This window comes from Sceloporus occidentalis, unplaced genomic scaffold (assembly GCF_023333645.1).
Source record: "Sceloporus occidentalis isolate IW3139 unplaced genomic scaffold, rSceOcc1.0.p SCAF_49, whole genome shotgun sequence".
In the NCBI taxonomy this organism is placed as follows: domain Eukaryota; kingdom Metazoa; phylum Chordata; class Lepidosauria; order Squamata; family Phrynosomatidae; genus Sceloporus; species Sceloporus occidentalis.
In genome coordinates, this window is record NW_028317029.1 from 6,492,270 (window position 1) to 6,518,852 (window position 26,583).

At 39.9% G+C, this 26,583-nt stretch overlaps 1 protein-coding gene across 3 annotated transcripts; it reads left to right on the top strand.

Moving 5' to 3' along the window:
- The first annotated feature begins 1,698 nt into the window (after nt 1-1,698).
- Nucleotides 1,699-8,975, top strand: LOC149288967 (actin-binding protein WASF3-like). Of its 3 annotated transcripts, none has more exons than XM_089491268.1 (8): nt 1,699-1,831; nt 2,400-2,534; nt 3,381-3,534; nt 3,699-3,816; nt 4,359-4,534; nt 6,503-6,748; nt 8,047-8,408; nt 8,818-8,975. In XM_089491268.1, the coding sequence occupies exons 1-8, from the start codon at nt 1,699-1,701 to the stop codon at nt 8,973-8,975; spliced, it is 1,482 nt and encodes a 493-aa protein (XP_089347394.1). The 3 variants fall into 3 exon arrangements, with proteins under 3 accessions (XP_089347394.1, XP_089347392.1, XP_089347393.1); XM_089491266.1 differs by having other exon boundaries at nt 6,503-6,736; nt 8,017-8,408; XM_089491267.1 differs by having other exon boundaries at nt 6,503-6,723; nt 8,010-8,408.
- Nucleotides 8,976-26,583: the final 17,608 nt, after the last annotated feature.

Here is a 26,583-nt window from a genome sequence, read left to right on the forward strand (position 1 = left end):
GCATATAGGAGGTATAAGGCATATCTGGGGGCAGAGTGGCAAGCTGGGGGTAAGATGTGCATAACTGGGGGCAGTTTAGTAAATAAAAGAAAATATAAACAAGGCTTTTTTCTCAGTTTTTATTAAATATGAAAAATAGTTAACATATGAATTAATATTTACTAATAACTTTGTACACTGTTTGGGTTCTTGTAGCTTTTATTATTATAAAAAACAAAAACTGTCTGCGCTTCTCACCCTAATAAGGTTGGCAACAAATATATAAACATAATATAAATGAGAGGTTTTGGTTATATGAATTGGCCAAAGCATAATTAAGCTCACCCGCCACGTCAAGGCACACTCTCAACAGGGTGAGAACCTACTCTCACCGCCTACATAGTGGGCACACAAAGCAGTTTATACGGCTACCAAAACACATTAATAAGGTTTTGGTAGCCGTATAAACTGCTTTGTGTGCCCACTATGTAGGAGGTGAGAGTAGGTTCTCACCCTATTGAGAGTGTGCCTTGACGTGGCGGGTGAGCTTAATTATGCTTTGGCCAATTCATATAACCAAAACCTCTCATTTATATTATGTTTATATATTTGTTGGCAACTTTATTAGGGTGAGAAGCGCAGACAGTTTTTGTTTTTTGTATACATTGTACAGCCAACACACTGTATTAGCAGCGCGCTCACACTGTTTGGTAGGCCTCGTATTACACATTTGTATTATTTGAGCCTGAGACTAGCTTAGCGCACCGACATTTTTTCTTTTCCCAGCTTTTATTATTATGTCAGTAAAATAAGAAGGTGAATAGCGAGAGGCCATTGCGATAAAGAGATGAAAGTGTAAATTGTACGTTTTTTATTACATTATTTTAAATTAAAAAAAATTGCATTTTTTTTATCCGATTAATCGAAAAAATAATCGGCCAACTAATCGATTATTAAAATAATCGTTAGTTGCAGCCCTACTTTCTAGACCCAATCTTGCTTCTCGCAGAGGCTAGAGTCCTCGAATCCCCCGTGAATACAGAAATCGTGAATCCAGAACCATTGATCTATGGGAAAAATGTGGATTCGGCTCCTGCGGGTCCCTGTTCACCACACACTATTCCTACTCATCACCATAGACTCATTTCATGCAACCTTCTTGTAAACGGCTTATTCCTTACGCTGTTCGTTTTATAAATGGATTTTTATACCGGTTTTCTTTGTGATAGTACATCATGTACAATCGTTTGGTCTCCCAATACGCTGTCACATTTTGAAACATGTACTTTATCAAGAAGCTTCGTCACAGCCTCCTAACGCTTATGCTCACTCGACGACACGCGTGTCCTACGCTTGGACCCCTTTATCCCGTTTGTGATGTAAGATGGGGACTCTGTGCACATGGCTGCCTACCCATGAGGTGCGAGCGTAAATAGCAAAAAAGTGGGCTACGGTTTAATTCCCCGAAATAGTGGGGATTGACTGTACATTATTAGTATCTCTTCTAGCAGAGAGAAATGTTGGTCTGTCTTAATGTTACTCATTGTGAAGAACAGAGGTTCTTCACCATGATCCTCCAGCAGTTCAGATGTTGAGTCTTTTAGTTTTTGCTGGGGTTGGTAAAGTAGTTGGTGGGATCTGAATGCGTTCACCTGATTTCGCCGTGTCAGAGTGCTGTTCATGAGTTTCACGGCCATTCTTTGTCACAGATTCGGAGCCATGCCGTTGGTTAAGAGAAATATCGAGCCCAGGCACCTTTGTCGTGGATCAATACCCAACGGGATCACCAGCGAACTGGAATGTGTAACCAACAGCACCCTTGCCGCGATTATACGCCAGCTTAGCAGTCTGAGTAAGTGCCCGGTTTCTGTAACACAAATTGGATTTAAAAAAAATAGCTTTATTATTATTTGCCGATATCTGAGTAAAAATGTAATGTTTTCTTGTGATTTAGTGTTGCAATGACATCTTTCCTCCTTTAAATAATTGTATTTCTAGATTTTAGGAGTCAAAACTTTTGCTCTTCCGTTTTTTCTGAAGATCAAGGCTTATTTGCTTATGTCATAACATATTTACTGATCACTTGGAGATGTTCTGTTTCTATATTGAGTAATAACTAAATGACTCTGCGGATGGTAAAGCATTGTTTACCTGTCAATCTTTACTATACTTTCTATACGGGTATAATATTTCCTTTATAGTGGATCTGTGAGCGTCTCTACAGTTCGTATGAAAAAGCACACAGCCTTTGATAACATAAATATTCTAGTAAACGGTGGGAGTTCCACTTTAAAATTATACCGAATAGACGTAAAAAAGCGCTATAAATGCAGGCTTTATGTAACATATTTTCCCAGAGCCAACAGATTTAACAGTAAATTAGCTGATTATTCTCACTATTTTATTTTTTTGTCTGGCAGGCAAACATGCCGAAGACATATTTGGCGAGTTGTTTAATGAGGCGAACCATTTCTACATCCGAGCAAATTCTCTCCAGGACAGAATCGATCGCCTGGCCGTCAAAGTCACCCAGCTGGATTCAACCGTGGAAGAGGGTGGGTAGCGGCATGAAATCGCTGTACCGGAAGCGATGCGTGAACCGCTCGTTACACGGCCATTGCTGAGAGCGTGCGGCGGCTGCGTCGTGTGGTGATTGTTATTAATAATTATATATAGCGCCAATAATTAACGCAGCGCTTCTTGCTATACCTATATTCAAAGGGTATGACAAAACTACGATTGAGAGAATCGCACAAACGATACATTTGGTAAGCAGGGTCCTATTACTATTTCTAACGCCATTCCAAGTACAAAACTAAATTGTTATTCTCTGAATCACCCGTGAAAGTGTAACCTTTTTGAAATGGCAATGCAGCTAGAGATGGACTTGAGATAGTGATGGGCTTTCAAGTCAAACGTGTTCCTGCAAACCTAATCCATCCCTTAACACCGACATCAGGAAACCGTCTCTTCTCCGCTGATATCGGCCTCCTCCAGTAAACGCTACCGGGTTTATCAGTGAAGGTCTGTGCGGATTATATATGAAAGATGCTTTGTACTTCTAAAGACCAGACGGAAGAAATTCGGAAACGCTGATAGCATATAAATTACAGAGAAAAACAAATTATAGTTGCTGCTTGAGAACTTGGTCTGAGGCATATGTCAACAAAATCCAGGGACTTCCATGTTAAAATTGTGTATGTGTAACATGTACACAGTTCATTGTTAATCGAACGCTAAATTCATAGTACCAACAGAGGAAATGTTTTGATTTTATCATGAAATTTTTTAGCATGCATAGAAAATGAGTCGCTGAATTATTTTATGTAAATATATCTCGTTTTATGTTTTACGTGAAACATGCTTTTGATCATTGTTTTATATCTCTTGTGAAATCGTAGTCTCCCTGCAAGATATTAACATGCGGAAGGCTTTCAAAAGCTCTACGATTCAAGATCAGCAAGTCGTCTCCACGAATAGCATCCCGCACCCTATCACAGACATCTATAACACGTGCGACAAGCCACCGCCGCTGAATATTCTATCACCGTACAGGTCAGTGACCACAGAACCTTCATAAACTGCCCAGCTATTTAAATAAAGAAACCCGGGACCATCTATAAACCTCCTGTAAACAAGTGGGGCATTAATAACCCGTGTGTGTGTGTGTGTGTGTGTGTGTGTGAGATTATTTATTATTTTTTTCTTTTGACAAATAGAGATGACAGAAAAGATGGTTTAAAGTTTTACACGGACCCTTCATACTTCTTTGATCTTTGGAAAGAAAAGATGTTACAGGACACTGAAGATAAAAGGAAAGAGAAGAGAAGGCAGAAGGTAATTATTCCCATATATTCACTAACTGTGGTCTGTCCGTAAAAAGTCTGTTTACTAGTATATGCCAACGGGGAAGTTCTTTCCCTGCTCTTTGGCCAGATATTTCCGTGGTACTAATACAGGTTCCCTTTCAACACCACGTCTACAGGCATCAGTATGTTAACTTTGGTTGAATTGGCAAGTGCCATTAATGACTGTTACAATAATTGTCTAACCAATGCAACATTCACACAACAATCAATGCTTAGTGTGCTCGGGTTTGTCAATGGCTTACATTTCTTTTACCATTAGCTGGAAATATCTAATCTACCAATGTCATTTGTAAAAATTAGCAGAACTAGTTGTAGAAAAACACAAGTGGGGTCTTTCTTTTGCCTTTAGATAATACTGTAGCCCGTTGTGCCCTCCCATACTAACTATTCTTTTGCTTTATCAAACCTAAAGAAATGTTTTCTGTTTCTGAACATCTCTGAACTTTTGCCCCCCCCCCCTTTTTTCCTTTCCTGTGGGTTTGTGTTTCTTTCTTCTCTTGATGCAATCAGGAACAAAAGCGTGTAGACGGTACGACTCGAGAGGTGAAAAAAGTGAGGAAAGCCAGGAACAGACGGCAAGAATGGAACATAATGGCTTTTGACAAAGAGCTTCGGCCAGACAACAGGTTGTCTCCTAACATATACCAGGGAGCATCTTCTGAGGGCTCGTTATCTCCTGATACTAGGTCTGTGGACAATGCCTCTGCCTTTCCTTTTAGAACCGCTCAGAAGAGTTTTTGTGTTAGACTTTGCTGTATGGAAAAACAGACCGTGTCGGGTTGATCATTTTATATATTTTTTTTGTACAACTATTTATATGAATAGGTTTTCTATTCTAATAAAATACTTAACATACAAAAACATTTTATTTAACGTAAAATGTCTCATCCAAGTTTAATATCGCACACGTTTCCTTTGTGGGATGCATACCTCAGAGAGCCTTATCTGCGGTACCAGCAATATGCACAGTTTAATAATGTTTAATCAATATGGACTTCATTTTGGGAAAAGCAAGATTGAGCCAAGTCCCATGACTAAAGACATAGTTTCCCGATTCATATGAGATGAACCAAGGTCTCCTCGGTTTTATGCCCTCGGCTCAGTAAATTTATAGTAAATAGATACTTTTATGTGTGCCTTGTATCACAGAACTTTGCGTAACAACTTCCAGCGATTACAAAAATAATCAAACGGAGGAGCATGACTTTTCCTGGAAGCCTCGTAGATACCGAGGACACCGGGCAGACTCTGATTATATGATTGCTCCCAGCAGTCTGTGGCGCTTTTACCATTCATTATGTATTCTGATATGTTATTCATTACTTCCTCTTCAGTCTGCAAAATAGCTAGAATTACCATTGCTTTGGGGAAGGATTTTTGTTCCACGTAGACTTATTTAATTATTCAGCATCTAAATATTTAAAACAATCTAAGATAAAGGGGCCATTAAGAGAGATTCCTTTATTAAGGCTCTTATTTTGCGGTTCTGTTTCATGTATAATCTTTGAGGTTGCCGTGTACGTTCCTGTTGTGATCTAGATTGTAACCAGTTGGAAGCTGAAATGAAAACCTAAACCAGAAATAGAACCATAGCCTGTCTCGTATGTAACCGACTCTGTTGATGAGATTCACAATCATTGCTTGAGTTTAGTCCTTTACACGTCTAAACATATCAGATTTTGGTAATCTAGTCCCAAATTTCATGTTTAAAACGAAAGGATTGAGTTGTACATTACATAAAATCACCCTGAAGATCACGGTTTGAATTAAAAGAAATGAGTCTCCAGCCGGCACAACAGAACATCTGGAGGGGGAGACCCCACGTTACAGACACACGTGTGTACAGTTGCACCAACACTGGATCAGAGCGGAAGCATGAAAGAATGTTCCATGAGGGTCGGTCATATTTGCCTTTGTGTTGGCCAGTGGCATGGCTCCTGCCATATTTCGGTGTTGAGAGCATGTGTGGATTGCATGATGTGCAATTAACATGGTGATAAACTACCCCGTGTTACTTTTTTGCTGGCTGTGGTCCTTTTCAGGGATTTTCTGCATTTGTCTATTGGTAAAAAAAAAGTGTGGTCGCTACGCAAGAACACTACTTAGCTGGATCTCCTCCTATTAGAAGGCACAAAAGACCTATTAACATTGGGGTCCACTAACTCAAGGGAGAGTTGACCCGAGAAGTTATGGTTTGAACTTGCTCGCGTCAGAATTCACAAGGGCTAACCCTGGCAAGAAGGTTGGCCCTGCATAATGTGTAGTTTAATGGGTGAGAAGACTGTGTAGAAGTCTCACAGAATTAACTATGCATTGTAGGGGGACAGTCAAGCTCTACCTGTTGCAAAAGCTTATTGGAGATGACCCTTCATAATGTATAGCGAAGTCAAGGCACTAGAACCACAACTGTCTATTTGGTGAATAAACCCCTTACACAGTACACAGTGGTCCGGTCTGCATATAGTCCGCACCTTATTACTAGTAATGCTTGATAAGGCAGAGAAGATACATTGGCAGTGGATTAAACAGAGTGAAGTTTGCAGTTTTTGTGTTTTTGCTACTGAAAAATGCATTTGTTTTGAATCCCCTAACTCATGTGTGTGGCAGCGAGTTCGAAAATATCGTGACTCTAATACCTCTCCTTTCTTTTTAAGGTCTCATGTGTCTGATGTGACCGATTATTCCTATCCTGCCACTCCAAATCACTCCATTCACCAACAATCCATGACGCCAACCTATGTGGGATCAGGAGAGCCCCAACTTCACAACCAGAGTCAGGAACATGACTATAGGTCCTCATCTGGGACACTAAGGCATGGCACCCTAAGCAGACCTCAGCAGCCTCCACCACCTCCACCAGCCATGGAAGGACAGCATCCTGTCCCAGCGTCTGACCCCAGGTATGTCAAAGCTCTTCCTGTAATTGTGCATCTTCATTGTAAGCACTAAAAGTCATATAATGCACCTGTTCATTCCCTTAAGGGTTAGTTTAAAAAAATAACATTTAACCAATAGAAGGCAGCCTTCAAAAGCTCTCCGGTGTTGCAGCCAGCGTGTGTTACTGCTGTTAATGATATTTAAAAACATTACATTTCCTGCAACATTTTACTAAGGGGTTATAATTGATATAACATAAATATAAAATCATTTTAAATTATGCAGTATACATGATTGAATATATTGGTTTTTGTTTTTTTTTTATCTGTTGGTGAAAGCACCAAGACTTACTGATTTGTGGGTTCTCAAAGTTCACAAAGAATTGTTTTATTTAGGGATGCACCGAAATGAAAATTCTGGACCAAAACTGAAAATTCAGCATTCGCTTGGCCCAAACCGAAAATGACCCCCCTCACCTTAAAATAAAAAATGACCACACTTTTAATAAAAGTAACACACCAAAATTGGACGAAAAAATTAAATCACACTCCTATCATCACTAGGTGTTCTAGCATGTAATGGTTGCCTGGGCATGATAGGAGTGTGATTGCTGTTAATCATATATAGTAAAATTGTTATTGAATTGCATTGAATTTTCTATGCAATTTGGTATGTTACTTACTTTTAATAAAAGTGTGGTTAACGCACCAAAACTGGATAAAAAAAAATCAATAACAATATTACTATATATATGATTAACAGCAATCACACTCCTATCATGCCCAGGCAACCAGTACATGATGGAGCCTGGGCATGATAGGAGTGCGATTACAGCCTCCCTATGCCATGCCCCCCCCACACACCACACATTCATTTACTCATTCACAAATATTAATTTGCTCATTCATATTAATTCACAGATACTCAGTCATACACCCTCCCCCCACCCCCTTACCTGAACTGTAGATCTCTCGCTCGCAGACTTCCGTAGGGGCCCTGCTACTTTCCTCTGTGTTGCTCTCACACTATATGCAAACAACTTCTCTTGTCCCACTCAGGGAAGCAGGGACAGAGCAGAGTCATGTGGCTCCGCTGGGTTCCTGATTCCCCTGGCCGGTACAAGAGATGCTGCTCGCCCAGTGTGCAGGCAGGTAAGCATGCGCCTGCGGACGGTTATTTTCGGTCGTTTTTTGTAATTTGGCATTTTGCCGATAATGCCCTTTTCGGTGATATATTTTGGCCACCGATATATCGGTGCATCCCTAGTGTTATTGTATTAATCACTGCACAGTTTAACTCCATTATATCCATTTTTCAGGAGGGTACATCCTTCCCAGTTGATGGACTATTACCCCACAGGATCTCCACCTCCACCGCCACCACCTTTGATACCTTCTGCTCAAACTGCTTTTGTTAGTCCTCTACAGCATCCGACACCAGCATCTCCAGCAGGACACGTATCTGGATCTCCCTATGCCCCTTCTCCACCTCCGTCTGGGCTCACCATCTCTGCATCTCCTGGCCCACCTCCTCCACCGCCAGGGCCTCCTGCACCTGCTTTCTCTATGTCATCGTCTCCTATGCATTTCTCTAAAGTGCTAGAAGCAAAACGACATGAGGGTGCACATATGCTGGGCTTGACTAGCGATGCCCGTAGTGATCTTCTTTCTGCCATACGCATGGGTAAGAACAAGTTGGTACAATTAAAAGATAAAATACAGTGTGTGTGTATATATGTATACCCAACTACATATTAATGTCTATGTGTTTAGAATGCAATGTCATTAAAGTCCCTTTTGGTGTAATGATCTGGTGTCCCAATACTGTTGTCCATATAGTGTGTGTATGTATGTGTATATTTTTGACACATAGTGAGTCTTGTAGGGCTGTCACGTAAAGATGATTCGTACAGTGTGGCTTAAATGCGCCCAGATTTGTAAATGGACGTGTGGTGTTAGTCTAGTTGTATATTAGTTCATTGTTATCATGTTCATATTATCAGTTCATTGTAATTGAACTAGTTCATACCCCATTTATTGTGATAGTGCTGCACAATTTAAATAAATTATAATTGGAGAATTTTATATTGCAGGAATTCAGCTTAAAAAAGTGCAAGAGCAGCGTGAACAGGAAGCAAAGCGTGAGCCCGTTGGTAATGACGTGGCCACCATTCTCTCCCGGCGCATTGCGGTCGAGTACAGCGATTCAGAGGACGATTCAGAGTTTGATGAAAATGACTGGTCAGACTAGAATGCCCAAAAATATTCAAATGGAATTAAAATGTTTCACCTGCCCCTAAGATCCACTCTGTGTCATTATCCATGTAAAATAGATCACAGCTCCTGAAATGCTGGCATGATGGGTACAACAATATGTGGCCGAGAGCAGTTGGCTGAGAGTGATGGGCTCCCACGGTGCAGAACGCAACAGAATCTCAGGGACACGAGGTGAAAACAAGTAGTTCAAACTGTGACATGGTTAGCTTTTATATTTAAAGTCCTTTTTTTTTTTTAATGATGTATAATAGGTGATCAGTAGTTTGCGGCTGTGTACACGTTTGTGTTGCACATCACTAATCTAGCAAATAACCCAGCAGGTTTTTTTTTATCTTAAATAAACTAAACTCTTGAATGATATTATTGTATAGAGATGGAATTATACCTTCCATATTAAATCTCGAAGAGCGAGTCCCTCACCAGAACAGAGCTGCAGCTGTCGCACTGTGTATAATAGTCTGGTAGCTTCTATTGACGGCGCTGTGCTTGTGTACGCGGGGTTACATTGACGGTGCTGTGCTTGTGTACGCGAGGTTACATTGACGGCGCTGTGCTTGTGTACGCGGGGTTACATTGACGGCGCTGTGCTTGTGTACGCGAGGTTACATTGACGGCGCTGTGCTTGTGTACGCGGGGTTACATTGACGGCGCTGTGCTTGTGTACGCGAGGTTACATTGACGGCGCTGTGCTTGTGTACGCGAGGTTACATTGACGGCGCTGTGCTTGTGTACGCAAGGTTACATTGACGGCGCTGTGCTTGTGTACGCGGGGTTACATTGACGGCGCTGTGCTTGTGTACGCGAGGTTACATTGACGGCGCTGTGCTTGTGTACGCGAGGTTACATTGACGGCGCTGTGCTTGTGTACGCGAGGTTACATTGACGGCGCTGTGCTTGTGTACGCGAGGTTACATTGACCGCCTCAATGTTTGCAGGTTCCTTTCCACTGGATTCTGAAGACTGTGAATTGATAGACGTTTGGATACACTGTCAGATTGTAGAGTGTTATTACGTGTTACACATTGTAGAAGCTTTGAGTATATTGTTTACAAGTATTTTTGTGTTTTGTGGTTTTCCCACAACTACAGAATTAACGTTACCTTCTGTTTATTTTTTATCATTCTTTCTCACCTTATTTAGGTTGAGCGGCCACTATAGGATTTTATAGATCTATAGATATAGATATATTATACCATAATTTTGGGGCACGAAATTTGAAAAAAAAAATTACATAACGTTATTGTACTGGCTGCCTGGGCATGATATGAGTGTGATTGATGTTAGCTGCTAGCAATTGTTAGCAATCATACTCCTATCATGCTCAGGCAGCCAGTACATGCACATCACTTTCAGCCTACCTGTGCCCCCTACACACGCATCCATGCTATCACACACACACATATACCGTATTTTTCGCTCCATAAGACGCAGTTTTTTTCCTCCCAAAGTAGGATGAAAAATCAGCCGCGTCTTATGGAGCGAAGATGCAGGCAGGGGGGGGGGGGGGCAACGATATACCGTATTGGCTCGAATATAGGCCGCACTTTTTCCCCCCACTTTAAGACTTTAAAGTGGGGGTGCGGCCTATATTCGGGGTCTAGCGCCCGACGCCCGGGACATGCAGTCCCGGGCGCCGGGCAGGCAGCGGGGTTAGGATACAGATCCCCCGCAGCGGTGCAGGGGACCTGCATCCTACTCCCCGATACGCTCAGACAGCCTCCCCTGCCAGCACTTCCCACGGGGGGGGGGGTGCCGGCACGGGAGGTTGTCTAAGCGCATCGTGCGGATGCGTTTTACCTCTGCACCCCCCGCGGACTTACCGGAGCAGACTCCCGGGTGTCTTGCGGGGTCGGCGGGGGACGTCTACGCAATACAACTTCCGGTGCCGGATGTGCCGCACCGGAAGTTGTATTGCGTAGATGTCCCCCGCCGGCCCCGCAAGACACCCGGGAGTCTGCTCCGGTAAGTTGGGGAGGGGGGGGCAGAGGGGGACAGTGGCAGCGTATCTCGGGGAGGGAGGACAGTGGCAGCATATCTCGGGGAGGGAGGACAGTGGTAGCATATCTCGGGGAGGGAGGACAGTGGCAGCGTATCTTCCCATCATGTCTGACCAGCTTTTTTCTGTGCAGGCATGACGGGAGGATGATGTCCTTTTTTTATAGCCCATTTTTTAGCTCAAAATATTTTTTCCTTTTTTTTCTCCTCTAAAATCTAGGTGCGTCTTATCAGCAGGTGCGTCTTATAGAGCGAAAAATACGGTATTCATTAATTTACTCCCTCGCCCTTACCTGAACAGCAGATCTTCTGGTGTGGCTCACAGACTTCCATGGGGGCTGCTGTTTCCTTCTGCGTTGCTCGAACAGGAAGAGTGGAGTCATGCGATGCGATATACATTCACATGACTCCACTGAGTTCCTGTGTCGCCGCGACGGAACGAGACACTGCTGAGCAACACAGAGGTAAGCAGCAGGTCCCCTGCAGATGATTATTTCCAGTAAAAAAAAAAAAAAAATCTACCCCACTGTATAAGACACCCAGTTTTTAGACCCCCAAATTTTTTCTTTCAAAAAGTGCGTCTTATACATGGGCAAATATGGTATATACTGGTAATTTTTTTTTTTTTTTTTTTTTTATGTGTATGGTGGTACATACTAATACCAGAAAAAAACATCCACATTTTAATCAGAAATTCAACATTTTTCCTTACTTATGGCAGCAACAGGTTGTGGTTTTTTTTGTTTTTGAGAAAAGCTGCTGCTTTTTTATCTAACATTTTTTTGTTTTTTATTATGATTTTTAACCCTGCGTGGTGGTTGGTCTTGTTAAAATGTAACCAGCTGGCTTTATGAATGTCCAAAATATTTCAGCTAGGGAAAAGGTCCCTATGACACAGTAGGGTGCTTGAATGTTTTATTGATTACCATTAAATGTCGGTACATATAAATCGCATATGTAGAAGCAGAAACACACCAACGTAATAATACTAAATATATATATATATATATATATATATATATATATATATATGTGTGTGTATGTCTAAGCTTAAACTTGAAATGTTCTCTTCCTCTTCATCTCCCTGGATTCTTGCGTTATGAAAATGTATTCTGTTCATACAAATATCACAAATTCAGACTTAAAAAGTGTACCGGGGGGGGGGGAGTTTACCTTGAATTAATGACTTGTATAGCACAATTTTGTAAAGTATAACACTAATAAGGCTTAAAATAAATCTACCCCACCCATATAAGCCTTTATCCTGTTCCTAAATATGTATTAGGCTTTAAGCGACTAGTGCGTGTTCTCAAATGTATTAATGACTAAATGACCTAAAAAATATTAACTAAAAATAACACTATAAGCCAAGTGCGAGTTATAAGTTTAGGGCTCTAGATACAGGTGTAGATTTTATAGGCTTTAACAATCAAATCTTTATAAAACAAAGTATTTGAACCCTTATTTTTTTTGTAAATGCTTTAAACTGGAATAGTGTATTCAATTAAGTGCACGCAAAATTAGATCCATATGGGGTTAATTCACTAAATGGTGAGATGAAAGATTGGATTGTAGTGGATTGTGCGTTGTGAGCAGCCAGCCATATATTGTTCCTCCGTGCTTGGAAGGTTTATTCCTATTATTGAATGGATCAGCCCCAAAGTTGTATAAAGTATTTGCATATAATGCTGAGCATGTCTTTAGAGTTAGAATGGTCTCATACTTTTGTTTTGAAAGTAGATGTTATACTTTGGGAGTTATAGCTGCAAATCAGCTCTTAATACTGTATTGGCCACTGCCCCCCCCCCCCCCCCCCCCATGTAGAGGAAAATAGATGTATTTGGAGAAAATTGGCAGAAATGTGAAGCTCGTTTTCAGCCCAATATGTTTATTGCAATTGGTGTCCTTTTTAAGTCACTAGCAGGATTTGATCTCTAGAACCATTTTAAATAACTGCATTATCGGTTTATTAAACTTGAATCTACTTTTATGATGATGCTGCATAATTTTACATAAAGTGTATTATGTACTTTTTTTTCTCTTTTAGTCTTTTTTTGTATTGATCAGTGTAAATTGGATTTAATGTTAACATTTTTGCATACCTATTAACTGTTTGTAATTTCAGTCTTGACTAAAATAACAAATAAAGAGATGCGTTTTCATGTGTGTTTTATTTTCTTTTCCAACTGAGGTGTTGCATGACACCGATTTGTCAAATGTAGCTCTTGATTGTATTACTAAAAGAAAAAGATATAGATCTTGGAGAAACTTGTCACCTTTTATTTATAAAATATATTAAATTTTTTGTACTCATACTTTTATTTGATTAATGGTTCATTATTCATCTCATTGGCATATTATGCTAATTTCCCCTCATCCCTCATGGAGAGTTGCATTGGAATCCACTTAGCCCAATCAGAACGTAGTACTGCGTACCTCCTGGGTTCTGCCTACGTTACTTTAGCAGGCTCTACACAGCACTCTGGCTAGAGATTTTAATAACTCTACAGAAAAATATTTTTTCTACGAGGCACCAGATTAAAATTTGATGCAGGAGCAAGTTGACTCTCAGCCTCTCTAAATGTCTACGTATCTTCTCCGCCGACCACTTCTGCATCTTCTATCTTTTATCTTCTCCCTTCTATCCTCAATCTGTTATCTTCTTCATCCACGTCTCTGCAGACGTAACCCGGTGGCAACTTTCACCAAAATGGCGACACTTTCAGTGACATCCTCTCCCTGATCCTCCAATTGGGGTAGCGGACATCACTGAAAGTCTGATTCCGATGCGGTGTTTGAAAAGTGGTTTTATCGCCTAACCAACTAAAGGAATGGTCCGTTCACCTTTGCTGATGTGCTTTCCACGCAAACTAGGTAGCAGAATTTTTTAGCGTGGTGTATGTTGATAATGAATGCCTATGAAACTGCAATGCTAGTAATTCACCACAAGATGTCACTGTGTGCAAGAGAATAATTAAAAGATAAAATTAATTAGTTTTACAAATTTATATATTTAATATAGATATATATTATAAACTATGCCTGAAGAAGGGACCTCTGTGTCCTGAATACAAGATTATAGCCGCAAGAGGGATCGTCTGTTTTTCTTTGACAATCCACTGAAAATGAAGCACGTTATTTTATCATACAAATGTATAGTCGTATGCCATCAATATTCTATCTGGGCAAATTAAATTAACCTCACATGAACTAGCAGATATGAAAATGTTTAAAATACCTTACAAACAATTGTAAGCTAATCTGTGCAAAGTCTTAACTTTTTTTTCCCATAAATTAAAATTGTGATGCACTATTTGTTATGTCCAGTTTACCCATTGTACAGCGCTGCAGAATATGACGGTGCTATGTAAATGAATAAACACTAATAATGTTACATTCAAGTGCATTCACATATCAAAAGGCATTCATACTAATACACTGCATTATTATTGTATTATGAACTAAACCTAGGAGCTGACACGTACAACAGCTTATTGCTTACATAGAATCAGTGTTACGGCTATATAGGAGTTGAACACAAACAAAATAAGAGCCGATGTTTCCTAAAAGCTGGATAAATACCCACACCCAGCTTATATCGCATCAAAGTCTAGTTTGGCAGGCAAGTAGCATTGACATTACACCCAAACATGTCATGCAGTAAGTAGCGATGCCTGTTTATATTACAGCCGTATATCACTTCATATCCTCTTCTATTGTAATCCTTGACATCATTTAATACAGAAGTACATGTCCTCTGTGGATTTTGTTCTAACACAAAGCAATTAGCCACAGAGTACAGTACAGACCATCCTTTTCAGAATAGTTATGGCTGTCAGGAACACTCATGTAATGGTAGAGAGTTCAACCCCGGGCAAAATATAGCATTAGATTTATTCATTTTATTTTTTTGAATGTGGAACATTAATTTTGGAAAGACAGTTCTCTGTACTTGAGCTGGGCAAGTACGTTCTTACATCTGCATGACTACAACTCCCATCATTTAAGGGATGGCACTTCATGTTTACAGATTTATGAATTTAGTTATCAAGTAGGTTTAATTGACTAAGCTTTAACATATGGTCCCTTTAGATTTTTGGGCCGTGCCCCTTGCCAATCCATTAGCATTCTGCAGAGTCCTATATTTGTTTTCCTCTGTGATGCATCTGAACCTATAGAGACTCCTATGCATACATGCCCTGATTTTAATTGGAGTGTTTTCCCGCAATATTTGTCAGACCACCAAGAACAAGGCTACCTGCTTCGGCTTCTTCCTAAGTGATTAATAAGTACTTCAATATGCATTCTTCTTTTGTGGGACTGTATGGCAAACTAGACTATTCTTTTCATAGCCAGGAGGAAGCAGGGGGTACAGGGGAGTTAATTGTCTGAGGCTGCTCATGTCTGGTAATGGAGGGGTTAATTGATGTATATGACTGTGTGTGTAGTCTCATCCGTGCAATACTGTGTCTTTAAATGGCAGGAATAAAACGTGGTCATCCTAGTTTCTAGAGGAGTGAGGCTTCTTGGTACACGTCATCCAGCAACAAATGCAGGAACAGGAGACCTTTCCAAAATGATGTCATCTCTAGGAATAGCAGTGGATTCAATGATATATAAACGAAGGATGGAATATATATTCTCTTATGTTTCTTTTGTTGTAACTGTAACCCCTTCACCAGCTTCTCACAAAGGCCTTGTGGGCTAATGGAAGCCTGAAGCAGTTGGTGTTATCAGGTCATCTCAGCCAGGGTTGTTGCAAGGAGTTGCGAAGCACTTGTGTTGGGCCACTATGGTACCTGACAGTAGCACCTTCACCTGTGGTTCTGTAAGTCAAATTGTTATGTTACATACTACTTGCTATGTCCTGTCCTAGAAAAAAATAAGCACAATATTTTTTAAAACTACTTTTATTATTATTATTATCTTTTATTTATATAGCGCCAACAGTTTACGCAGCGCTTAATACAATACATAAATTCAAGGGATATGACAAGACAAGAATTGACAGACTAAGACAAACCGATACATTTGGTGGAGAGAGCCCTGCTTTTTAATCTAACACTAGAAATAACAAATTTCAAATAACAAATTTCAGTTTTCAACAAACCGCTTATAGGGTGACTAATGACTGGTAACTCGGCGTGTTACCGCTGCGTGCCAGGGGGACTAATCAATCGTGTTTTGAGACAGTTGTCAAGTGCCATTTACAGGATATCCTCTATGAACCTGGGTGGTTCAGTCGCTGGTTTCACCTGATTGATCTCTTTGTTTAAATTATAGAGATCTTTAAAAAATGGCCTGTTAGTAGAATGGCTGATCTCCATTTTTTTTATAAAGTGGAATACGAGAAGAAAAGCAAATATTTCAATTGTTGCTAAAGCTTCTGCTTTTAATGAGTGCGTTACTTGGGACTTTTTCAGCGCTGTATAGAATAATGCAGATTAGCATCGACAAAAACCTGTTTTTTTCCTCTTTTTGTTCCAATTATCTGCAGACCTGGAGGCTCTTGGTCACAATATTTTAGGTGACTTTTTCTGCACATTGTGATCACATTGAGACGATTCTTTATGGCAATGATAATGAAGTCCATTCCTCTATAGTCTTTGGTCAGAGAGTCCAGTTGTCTGGCTGAGACACTGAATTGTTTACCGCAGGCAGTATTAGGGTAGAGTCAGGGTATTTGTCTAGTACATTGGGGTAAGACAACCCCATATGCTCAAACGCATACAAATTACTAATATACAGCTGCCGGAAAACATTATATTATATTAAAACTAGAAGAGTTGGAAAACAATATTTTTGAAATCTTTTGAAATATATTAAAGGTAGACTACCAAAATATTTGAAACTTCCATGTCAACTGCAACTTCATCTTTGTGTAAGAGAGAACACACAGTATATATTTGTAGCACGATATAATAAATTGTTCATACTTAGCGGATAACTCCCTATGATTTACGTAATACTGTGCGTCCAAAACCAAGACATAAAATTGTTGAGTTAACAAAAGAAAGAACCTGAAATCTAAGCTACAACTGGAAAGTGGCCATGATGGTTTAATTAAAACCACTATACACCTCCCACTGTTAATACACAAGATTATTAATCAACACAATGGCATCTATTAATCAAAACATTTTGTATTCATCTTGTGTGGGGTAAAAGGAAGGGTTTCGCATTACGCCGTGGTGCTTCACCTTAAAACGATCTGGGCACATTGATGAAAAATGCATTTTGCAATATTCCCCAAACCCACCACACATTAACGCTTGCCTCATTTTTACAGCCAGATCCTAAATATATATTTTCTTGCCGGTGCGTACTGTTCACAAGCATCGCCTGCACACACGATCAGGAGTGGACAGTAGTAGACATTAAGACTTGTGCATTCCGATTTGTACTCATTTGAACAAAATTTGCCAATTTCATCAATTCCTACAAATGTCCGAAAACAAGGAGAGGCCCCAACATGCATTCTGTTGGTTTTTTTCACTCACTCAACTCTCCCAACCTCTTTGTCAATGTCTCCCTACCTTCGCCTTTTAGCTAAGATCAAGTGTAGTGAATGTGAACTAGATCCCAGAAGATTCCTGCTTTTTGGTGGTGGATGTGGCCTATTGGACTTTACTTCAGTGGACTGCCCTCAGTTGAGGGGGGAAGGAAGGGGCATTTTCCTTCCTTCAGGTAGCGCTGAGGATTTTGGGATCTAGTTTCAGCAACTCGAGCTTCAACACCAAGGGTAGGGGACACACATAGAGCCGCCGCTTATTACAGTGGAGGTTTGCCTTCTAAGCCGAGTATCTCATATGTGGTTGGTACTCTTAAGGGTTTTAAAAAATTGTAGATCCCATCCATAGTGCAATAGGTGGTAAAAACAATTGTACAAAAAATGAAGATATTGGGTCAGTCCGGGGCAAACTGAAAAAAAAGGAGGTAGCTCAAGTAGCAGCTACAAAAGCAGAATAACACGCATTAATGTAGATGCTGGAGCAAGGTGAAGACTAAGTGTTACTTAAATCTAAAATTAGAATACGCAGCTCACGGCACCAATTGTAAGAAATACACGGCTGAGTTAGGAAATGTACAATGAAGTAAATTTAATGAGACACCTAAGAGGTGATTTTATTCCAATTCACAAGGTAGAAGTTTTCATGGACTGTTAAGGGCGTCTCGGGAAACCGAGACAACGGAAACATGAGCTATCTACTATGATGAGAGGAGCCGAGTATCTGCCCTTAGCGTTATAATGGATATTTTATTTCTCATAAGATTAAACGTTTTCCTGCCTTCTCTGCAGTTAGTGATATCTCCAGGCCCAGACCGGTCACATGCCCGATGGAGCGCTGGGGTGTCGCAGTGTGTAGCGGCCAGCTGGATATGACCGGCAAGACCCTGAGCAGGTAAAATCATGTACTAAGCAGCTGTAGGTGTCCAGTTGGAGGCCGCATTTACGTCATTCGGCAGCCTCTGGCGTTAATGTGCCCAGACCATGAAGTCATCAGTCGGGTCCTGGAAGGGTTATACTTGATGGTAGGACTGCCATAGGTTAGTATGTAGTTTTTTTAAATGTTAAGCCTGGATATTCTCACCGGATCTGTAGAAGGATGCGTTGTGACAGCGGGGATGACATCCGGAGGCGATGTTGCCGGTACCTCACTGTCAGATACAATGTAGCAGTCCTTGCACCAAGGGCAGATGGGGTACAATGCGGTGGCTACAATGTACCTAACCCATACAGGGCAGCAATCACAATCATCATTCTGCTTGTGTGTGTAGTTAACCTCTTTAATGCTGAAGTGCAAAACTTCATTGTGTGTAGTTAACCCATTCAATGTGTATATAGTTAAATGCATCACTGCTGGAGGGCAAAATGTCCATATAAATGTAGTTAACCTTGTCAAAGCAGAAATGCACCTTTTATACATGTGTGCTGGACTGCAAAACTTTCATGTGTGTAGTTAACCTCTTAGGTGCTGGAAAAATAACGTGGTCGTGGGTCTAATTAACCTCCTCAGTCCTGGAATGCAGAATGTCCATGTGTGTGTGTGTAGTTAAAGGGGACACCCCAGTTATCGTATGCAATTTAATGCATATAAAAGCCGAGTGGCCCTTTTAATTTTTTTTGGCGTGCCCCTTGCAAATATATGAGGGGATTCTGCAGACCCCCCCCCTTGCATTTGCTCCTTTGCCCTCCTTTCAGCTATTTGCTATTTACTAATCATCTCTGGTCTTATACCATATTTTAGTTAAACTAACCACTGGTTTAGATCAACAAATAAAACTATAAAGATAAGGAAGCTTCTAGAGTCTGTAAGCTATGAATGAATGGAGTTTATTGATAAAACTTTCTTAAACATGTAACCAAATACTATAGAATTAAGCTGTGTAGATCTTATTCCATCGTATCGTGACCTGAAAAGTTATATTAATTAAATCGACCTTTTATATACTTAGTTATTTAAGAACTGACAAAAAATCCTAATTAGATTTTTAAACATATATGTATTTATCCCGGGTTATGAAACGCCTGCCGTTTCCCTGTACCAATCCCACCCAGAACACGTCAGCGCTCGCTAACAGGTGAACAGCCACCTCGAAAAACAATTCATCACATTGAAATCGCATGCCTGGTTTTTTCTTTCTTCACATAGTTTCCCTGACATTTTCCATTCTGGATGTAGAATTTCCCGGAGGACAGAATAAAATGGCTGTTAGGTATTCCCATGGAAACAAAACACAAGGGAAATATCGATGAGGATGTCACGTGTGAGAAAAAGCAAATTATTTTACTGTGTGAATGGTAAAAAGTATATTCTAAAATTAGGTGGGTGTGGGCTAATGCGTTATTATACGGATCCGGGTGTTTCCTTGACATAACATGCATATTATTTGTACTAACACTAGTACATTCAGTGTATACGGTTTAATTTTGTAGACATCATTAGCGGCAAAAATTGTAAAATATAGTATGCAGTCGATGGCCATTTATCTACATACCATAGAAATTTCTGGGGGTACCTTCATTGTTTCAAGCTGGCTGAAGCTGGCAAGCTGGCCCTGGCGTGGACAAGCCTATTAACATGGAGTCATCTCATTGAATGGCTTGGCTTGCACTTCTTGGTGAGCTGGGCTGAGCCAGGCCTTTGGCTACATAAGAAACCCTTTACTGTTAAATTGTATTTAGCTAGGCCTTATCAAGTCCAATTGCCCCTTCATTCACACCTGCCCCTTCCTCCCTATGTCCTAAACATTACACAGAACATGTAATGTGAAGAAAAGGAGGGGGTCTTATCCCTAGAACGTTAGTGAGGTCTTCGCTCCACTGATTCCGACCTCTATAGTACAGCTCATCCAAGGTGTACACTGTCTGTGGACTGGATGGAGGGAGATCTACAACTGGCGTTGCAATACTCACTGCCATCTTGTGTACATGATGCACCAGCCTCGTAGTGCCCCTCTTCACCTGGCACCCGAGATCACCATGATCCCAGGAACAGCCAGCCTAGCCCCAAAAAAGCCACTGAAAATATTATATTAACATGATAAAGAGACCATACCCTATTAACCCTGGAATGGCCAGGGCATTATGGACCGACCAACAATATGAGCTTGTCCAACTCAACGAAGACTGTACATTTCCATGGAAACTAAGGTAAAGTTATATCTGCCAGGAACTAGTTTGGTAGAGACAGAAAAGTCCTATTGGCTGCTCGGATTTGCTGTCCAGGAGGTTTGTCATCACAGCATTCGCCCAACGTAACCAGCATTCATACAGTTGTTTAAAATACTTGGTAGGTATTTAGAAATGTTAAGGTTTACACCTATACAAAACTTGAGAGACCTTAATATTCAGCTTTCATCCTGAGGAAAACCCAGCCAAAGGGGAGGAATAACCATACACATCCTGAGAGTAAAAATGGGTTTCTAAAATGGAGGATTTGGGAAAGTGTAAGAGAACCTTTTACAAAGATGTATTTATTTTGTGATGTTTCTTTTGTGTAAAACAGGGATTTATAAAGGGGCTCCAGCTTCACACTAGGTACGTTTTACTTAAAAGGTGCGACACAAAGTCTTATTTTACCAGTGATTTATAGAAGTGATTAGAACAGAAACTGGATTTATAAAAACAGGCACATTACTTTTGGAAAAGAGAGTGAATGCATTGAGGGTATTCTCACAAATCTGCATTTGCATGGGAAAAAAAAACAACTTAGTACACGACCGCTGGAGATTCCCATCGATAAAATACCGTACTTAACCCCTAACACTTAATAGCTTCCCAGTCCCACTGCGGGACACATGTAATAGTTACATCGTCCAGGTGCTGGGGTTCCTGAAGCAGATATATGTCATTCTGTAGATGTTTTGGAAGGACAACATTGTAATTATGATTAAGAACCGTAAGGTTTGAAACGCGTTGGCGTATTTTTTCTCAATCACTTGAGCACATCTCTCTTTTTTCTCTTTTTTTGTCTATCATGTTTTAACTGGTCTAATTAAATTTTGAATTTTTAACCCTTATTTGTGGAGCTGGATCTTCTATCTAAACTGTCATTTGGATTAACCGAGGATATGGCTCGGCCTTCTATCCCGTGCTCCCTGCAATTTGAAGCGTCTCTGCAAAACATCTAAATGGTGAGCTGGAGTTATCTTTGTTTATTGTAATTATATGACCAGTGTATTTATTTTGGACTTATAAAGAATGTTTAATGTTTCTTTTGAATATGCCTATATTGTGTGCCTAGGCAGTGGGAATCTGCTCCATAGCAGCTAGGTGGTTCCTGATCATACCCCGGCCACACGATTGCATGGCTCTGCATGTAAACAGGTGACGCTTAGCAGCTCTCAAGGATTTTTCTCATAGAAACACTCCGCAGGGGAGATGTGTACGTTAATTAAATGTAAATACAAAACTGTCATAATTGTTCCTCTACAATAATAGCAGCCCTTCATGATCCAATTTTTGTGCGTGTGACCAATTAAAGGAAGCATCTGACTTTGTAGAAGGCTCCTACAAAAATAAGTGAAATAGATATAACTTACCCCAAGTTAGCATGTCACAAAATCAGACAGGTTCGTTAGAAAATATCATCTGTTTATCTATTGTTTGCGCATGGAAACATAGAATGTTCAAAAACAAAACTTTTCTGTCCAAGACAAAAATAAAGATCACAACATAAATCACCTCAATACATTTACAGCCAGGAAATAGACACAAAGTGTATGTCAGTCTCTAGAAAGATCTTGCAAGAAATAAAAAATTTTTCTTTCTTAAAAAAAGTGCATTAGTTTTCATCCATTAAATACTGTTTTTATACCAACAATGCAATCTAACTGATATGTTGACAGTGAAGATACCGAACACAATTTTCCAATCACACAATAATAATGTAAAAAAAACAAAAAAAACATAATTTTCCTTTTGTGCCTTAAGAACATTTTTTTTTCTAAATACATTCATTTTTTCAAGTCTGAGCAAATGGAGATGTTTAGATCATTTTGTAATTGGAAATATAGAATTATCAAAAAAACAGAAGAGAATAATTCATATGGTGGATATGATGGGACGTTCCCGTTAAAGAAGAATGCATATTACTCTGTGAGTACTTTAGTATGCATTCCTCAAAACGAAGAAAACCCACTGAGTTAGGAACTGCAGCTTCTGTCCTCGTCCATGGCTGGACATTTCTTGTCACTGATTGGGTGCTTGAAGCAGCCAATCAGCAACAGGAAAGTGCTTCAATTTAAATTAATGTGAGCACTTGACGCACATGTGCATGGGGGTCTGAAGAGACCCCTGCTTGTGTAACCAGTGCTGACAGGAGGTGTTCAGCCCAACACATGGCCCGCACGCAGAATAACTAGGGTATGGGGCAAATGCATATGGGGGAATTTGGAAGAATCCCCCATGCATTTTCAAAAGAAACACCATAACAATTTAAAGGGACTATGCAGCGATTGGATGCATTAAAGTACATGTGACGTCCCTTTAACGTAAAACGTAGTATAATTTTTAGCAGGATAACCATGCACCGACATTAATGCTATAGGTGCCTTAAGGATACCCAAAGCCTATCCTGAGCACAATGTGTTAAAACTGACACTTCATTAAACAAGTTCTTAAGTCAGAGAGTCATGAAAAATATCTTAAAATAGTTACTGAATATGGAGATGGATGCCCCTTTTCTGTGTTACTCTGCCTTCATCTTTCTTGTGCAAAATCCACTAAGCTCCAGTGTCAGGCATGAGAATACCATCTGCCGGTATGTTGTTTACATGAACGACCTGAATCGCCCCATTGTAGTATCTGACAAATGTACATTTTCTATGTTGTTTTTTTTTTGTGCAGAGATGGAAGACTGATATATTTTTTATTACTATTTCAAGGGAGCCGTACTGGCTCTGTTTATCTCAGGGATCTGTATAACAATATTTGCTTCACTGGTGCCCTACATTTAAGCAGCACTTCCCAAATACCGCCGAATATACACATTCATACGTACAGGGTGCGCATGTTTGAGTGCATCCGATGCGTTCTCCCCAGCAGCGGGAGTTAGGACTAAACCCTGCCTGTACCGGTCTGTGATACGGCCGTCTAACACGGAAAATCAGTGAGGCTTCAATATTTCACTTCTTTCTTTTTACATGGCTGTAATTCATTCATTCATTCATTTTCAGTTTGGTCCGTTTATAGTAAATCATGGGGGTTTTCTATGATTGAGTCCATGGTAAGTGTTAATTAAACACATGTTACCCTACATACAGAAGCACACTATAACTCTATCATGAATCAGTCCTTCACAAGCACATCACGTATCACATAAGCAATTAAGGTAAGCTTCCAAACATTGAGTTTGCAATAACGTATAATGAAGGCTAGTTTCGGTGGAAACCTGGGGGTCTGGTATGATGTGCGATGGAAGACTCCACAATGTATGAGTGATGTCCACAAGAGATCTGGCCTTCTAAATGCTTCAAAACATAGCATGCCCCTGGGGGTATATCAAACGGGTATCTCGTCTGGGGCAAGCCCTGCCTATAATCTCCACGATTTGGGGTTTTACCTGAAAGGTTTTGGTTCCTTTTAGCGCCTCTCAAAAAACAAACACCTCTGATCATTTTCCATGCAAAAGAAAATCACAATACAAATGTCTCCGAACATCTCTATTTGCAATGCCTGCCATCCCACTGCTGACACCACCACTGGCGGAGGAATTAGATACAGTGTACACCAAGATAATAGAATGCCCCAGCAGCGATGGAAGATACTGTATCGTAGTGCTGTACCGAAGGCCTAGTCACAACATCACTAAGGCCCAAGAACTCGTTTGCTAAATAGGTACAACATGCCATTGTGACAAAATCTAATTTTCAGAGCCCCAAAACTACAAAAACACAGATAAAGTACAGTGAAATTCATATACAGCGCAAATATTCTGAAATCTGGAAGATCGGCATAACTGCAATCCTGGTCTTTTCATTTGGTCCTATTTTACAGCGTATAGCTGCTATATGTGGAAATACAATTCACGCTATAATTTAAAAGTCAAATCACAAGCATGGAAAAAGTAGAAAAATAGATAAAGCGGACACCAGTTTTGCAATCAGGAGAGATATTTAACCCTTTTCCTGCCAGCGGAACCATTGATCGGATTGTACAGAAAGCGCTGTTGCTTATTCTTGGCAGGAGAAGGGTTAAAATACTAGCATCTCTGGCAGGGACAACGTACGTCTTATTGAGTCACAACTTCTCGTTGCGTGTAAATCTCCAATTACCACCTCGGAAACGAGACATACGGCACAGGTGGATGTTAATCCCTAGCGGAAAACCAGTGAAGTTGGCTGCATCACCTGCGTCTTCCTATCTTCCGCGGTGATTTATTGCAAAGATTCTTTGGAAACCAGAAACAGTCCTGTAGAAAAATAGAACTGCACGCTTCTGTTTTAACCGTATATCCCTTCAGTTACAGTAGGATTTTGCAAGCACCACATTAGCTTAGCCCTGGTGTTTAAAGGGTTAAATTCAGTGCTCATGAAAGGCTGGAAGCGAGTATATATATATATTTATTTTTCTTTCTTTTAATTCCCTTCAATCGTTTTTAGAGAACAAACCTTGCGCTTTAAAGCAAGATCCAGATTTCGATGCGCAGTCCCATCTAGACTTGGAATGGCCAAGAGGGTTCTCACTATTTCCTTTTCTCATCCGCCGTACATGCATTTTATTTAAGCGCGGCTCGGAAACAGGTAGCGTTGCTCCCTACTCATGCCGGGAACGTATTAACCCTTTAATGAAAAAGCCCGTACATGTACGGGCCCAAAATGCATTATTTTCAATGGGTTTAGGGACCGCCCATTGTCCTTAAGGGGTTAAACATGGTCCCTACTTGTTTCCTGCCATAGTAAATGATCTGTCTCCCATATCTAGGGATTTCAGTATTACCAGACCTTTCAAGCGGTTGTCAACGGAAACGTATGTACGGCCAGCAATAATAAGGCAGGCTGCAACCCTATTTAATGGCGAGGGTTTGAGGGTCAATTACATAACCCATCTCTAGTTTCCTACCATGCCCTAAAGGACAGGCGCATTAAACAATAAATTATCATACAACATAAAATTTGATGGCAGATAAGAACCATTCGGTCCATCTAGTCTGCCCGTTTTTCCTAATGGAAAGACTCTGATCGTAATCAGTTCTTGGTTTCGTTTTAGGAATAGCTTCATGTCTATGCCATAAAATTCCCTCTCTGTATTAGCCTCTACCACCTCTGCTGGGACGCGTTTCCACTTACCTACCCCCTCTCAGTGAAGTGCTTGACTGCACCTCAAATGAGGTGATAAAACAGGTATATACACATATTCATTTATATATATATATAAATATATATATATATATATATATATATATATAAATTAATCTTGTGATGGCTAATAAAAAAAAAGATGATGAAAAATACAACATGTGCATTTCATCGTTTTGTGATTTTGATGTTATCATCAACAAAAAGTTTTTAAAAATTACATATTTAAAAAAAAAAAAAAAAACAAATAAAAAATAAATAAAATATTTCAGTGCAGGTAAACTTATTGTAGTTCAAGTCATTCTCCTAAATGGGACTGGATCTTCTGTATTCTCTCCTTAATGTGTTATTGCAACAATTATCCTTTTTTATACACACATGATGCAATTTAGTGACAAATTATTTCTAATATATTAAAACCCAAATATAACCCGAGACCCTGAGTGACACCTCAAAACACTTGTATGACATTAGCTTTTTTTTTGAAATTCTAGATTGCTATTTTCACCGCAATGATTCAAACTTAAATATACTCATTTCCATTTATGAAATGGACATATAGTTTATGTTAGGTCCACAAGTCGGGGATGTTAAGCCCTAAACTATATATATATATATATATATATATATATATATACACATACATAATATATATATATAAAATATATATATATATAAACATAATTTATATATATATATAATATTGCAGGTTTTTTTTAAACTAACAATTCCCCCAATAAAAGGAAGGAAAAAAAAGAAAAACTTTTTTGCGTGACGACGTTTTC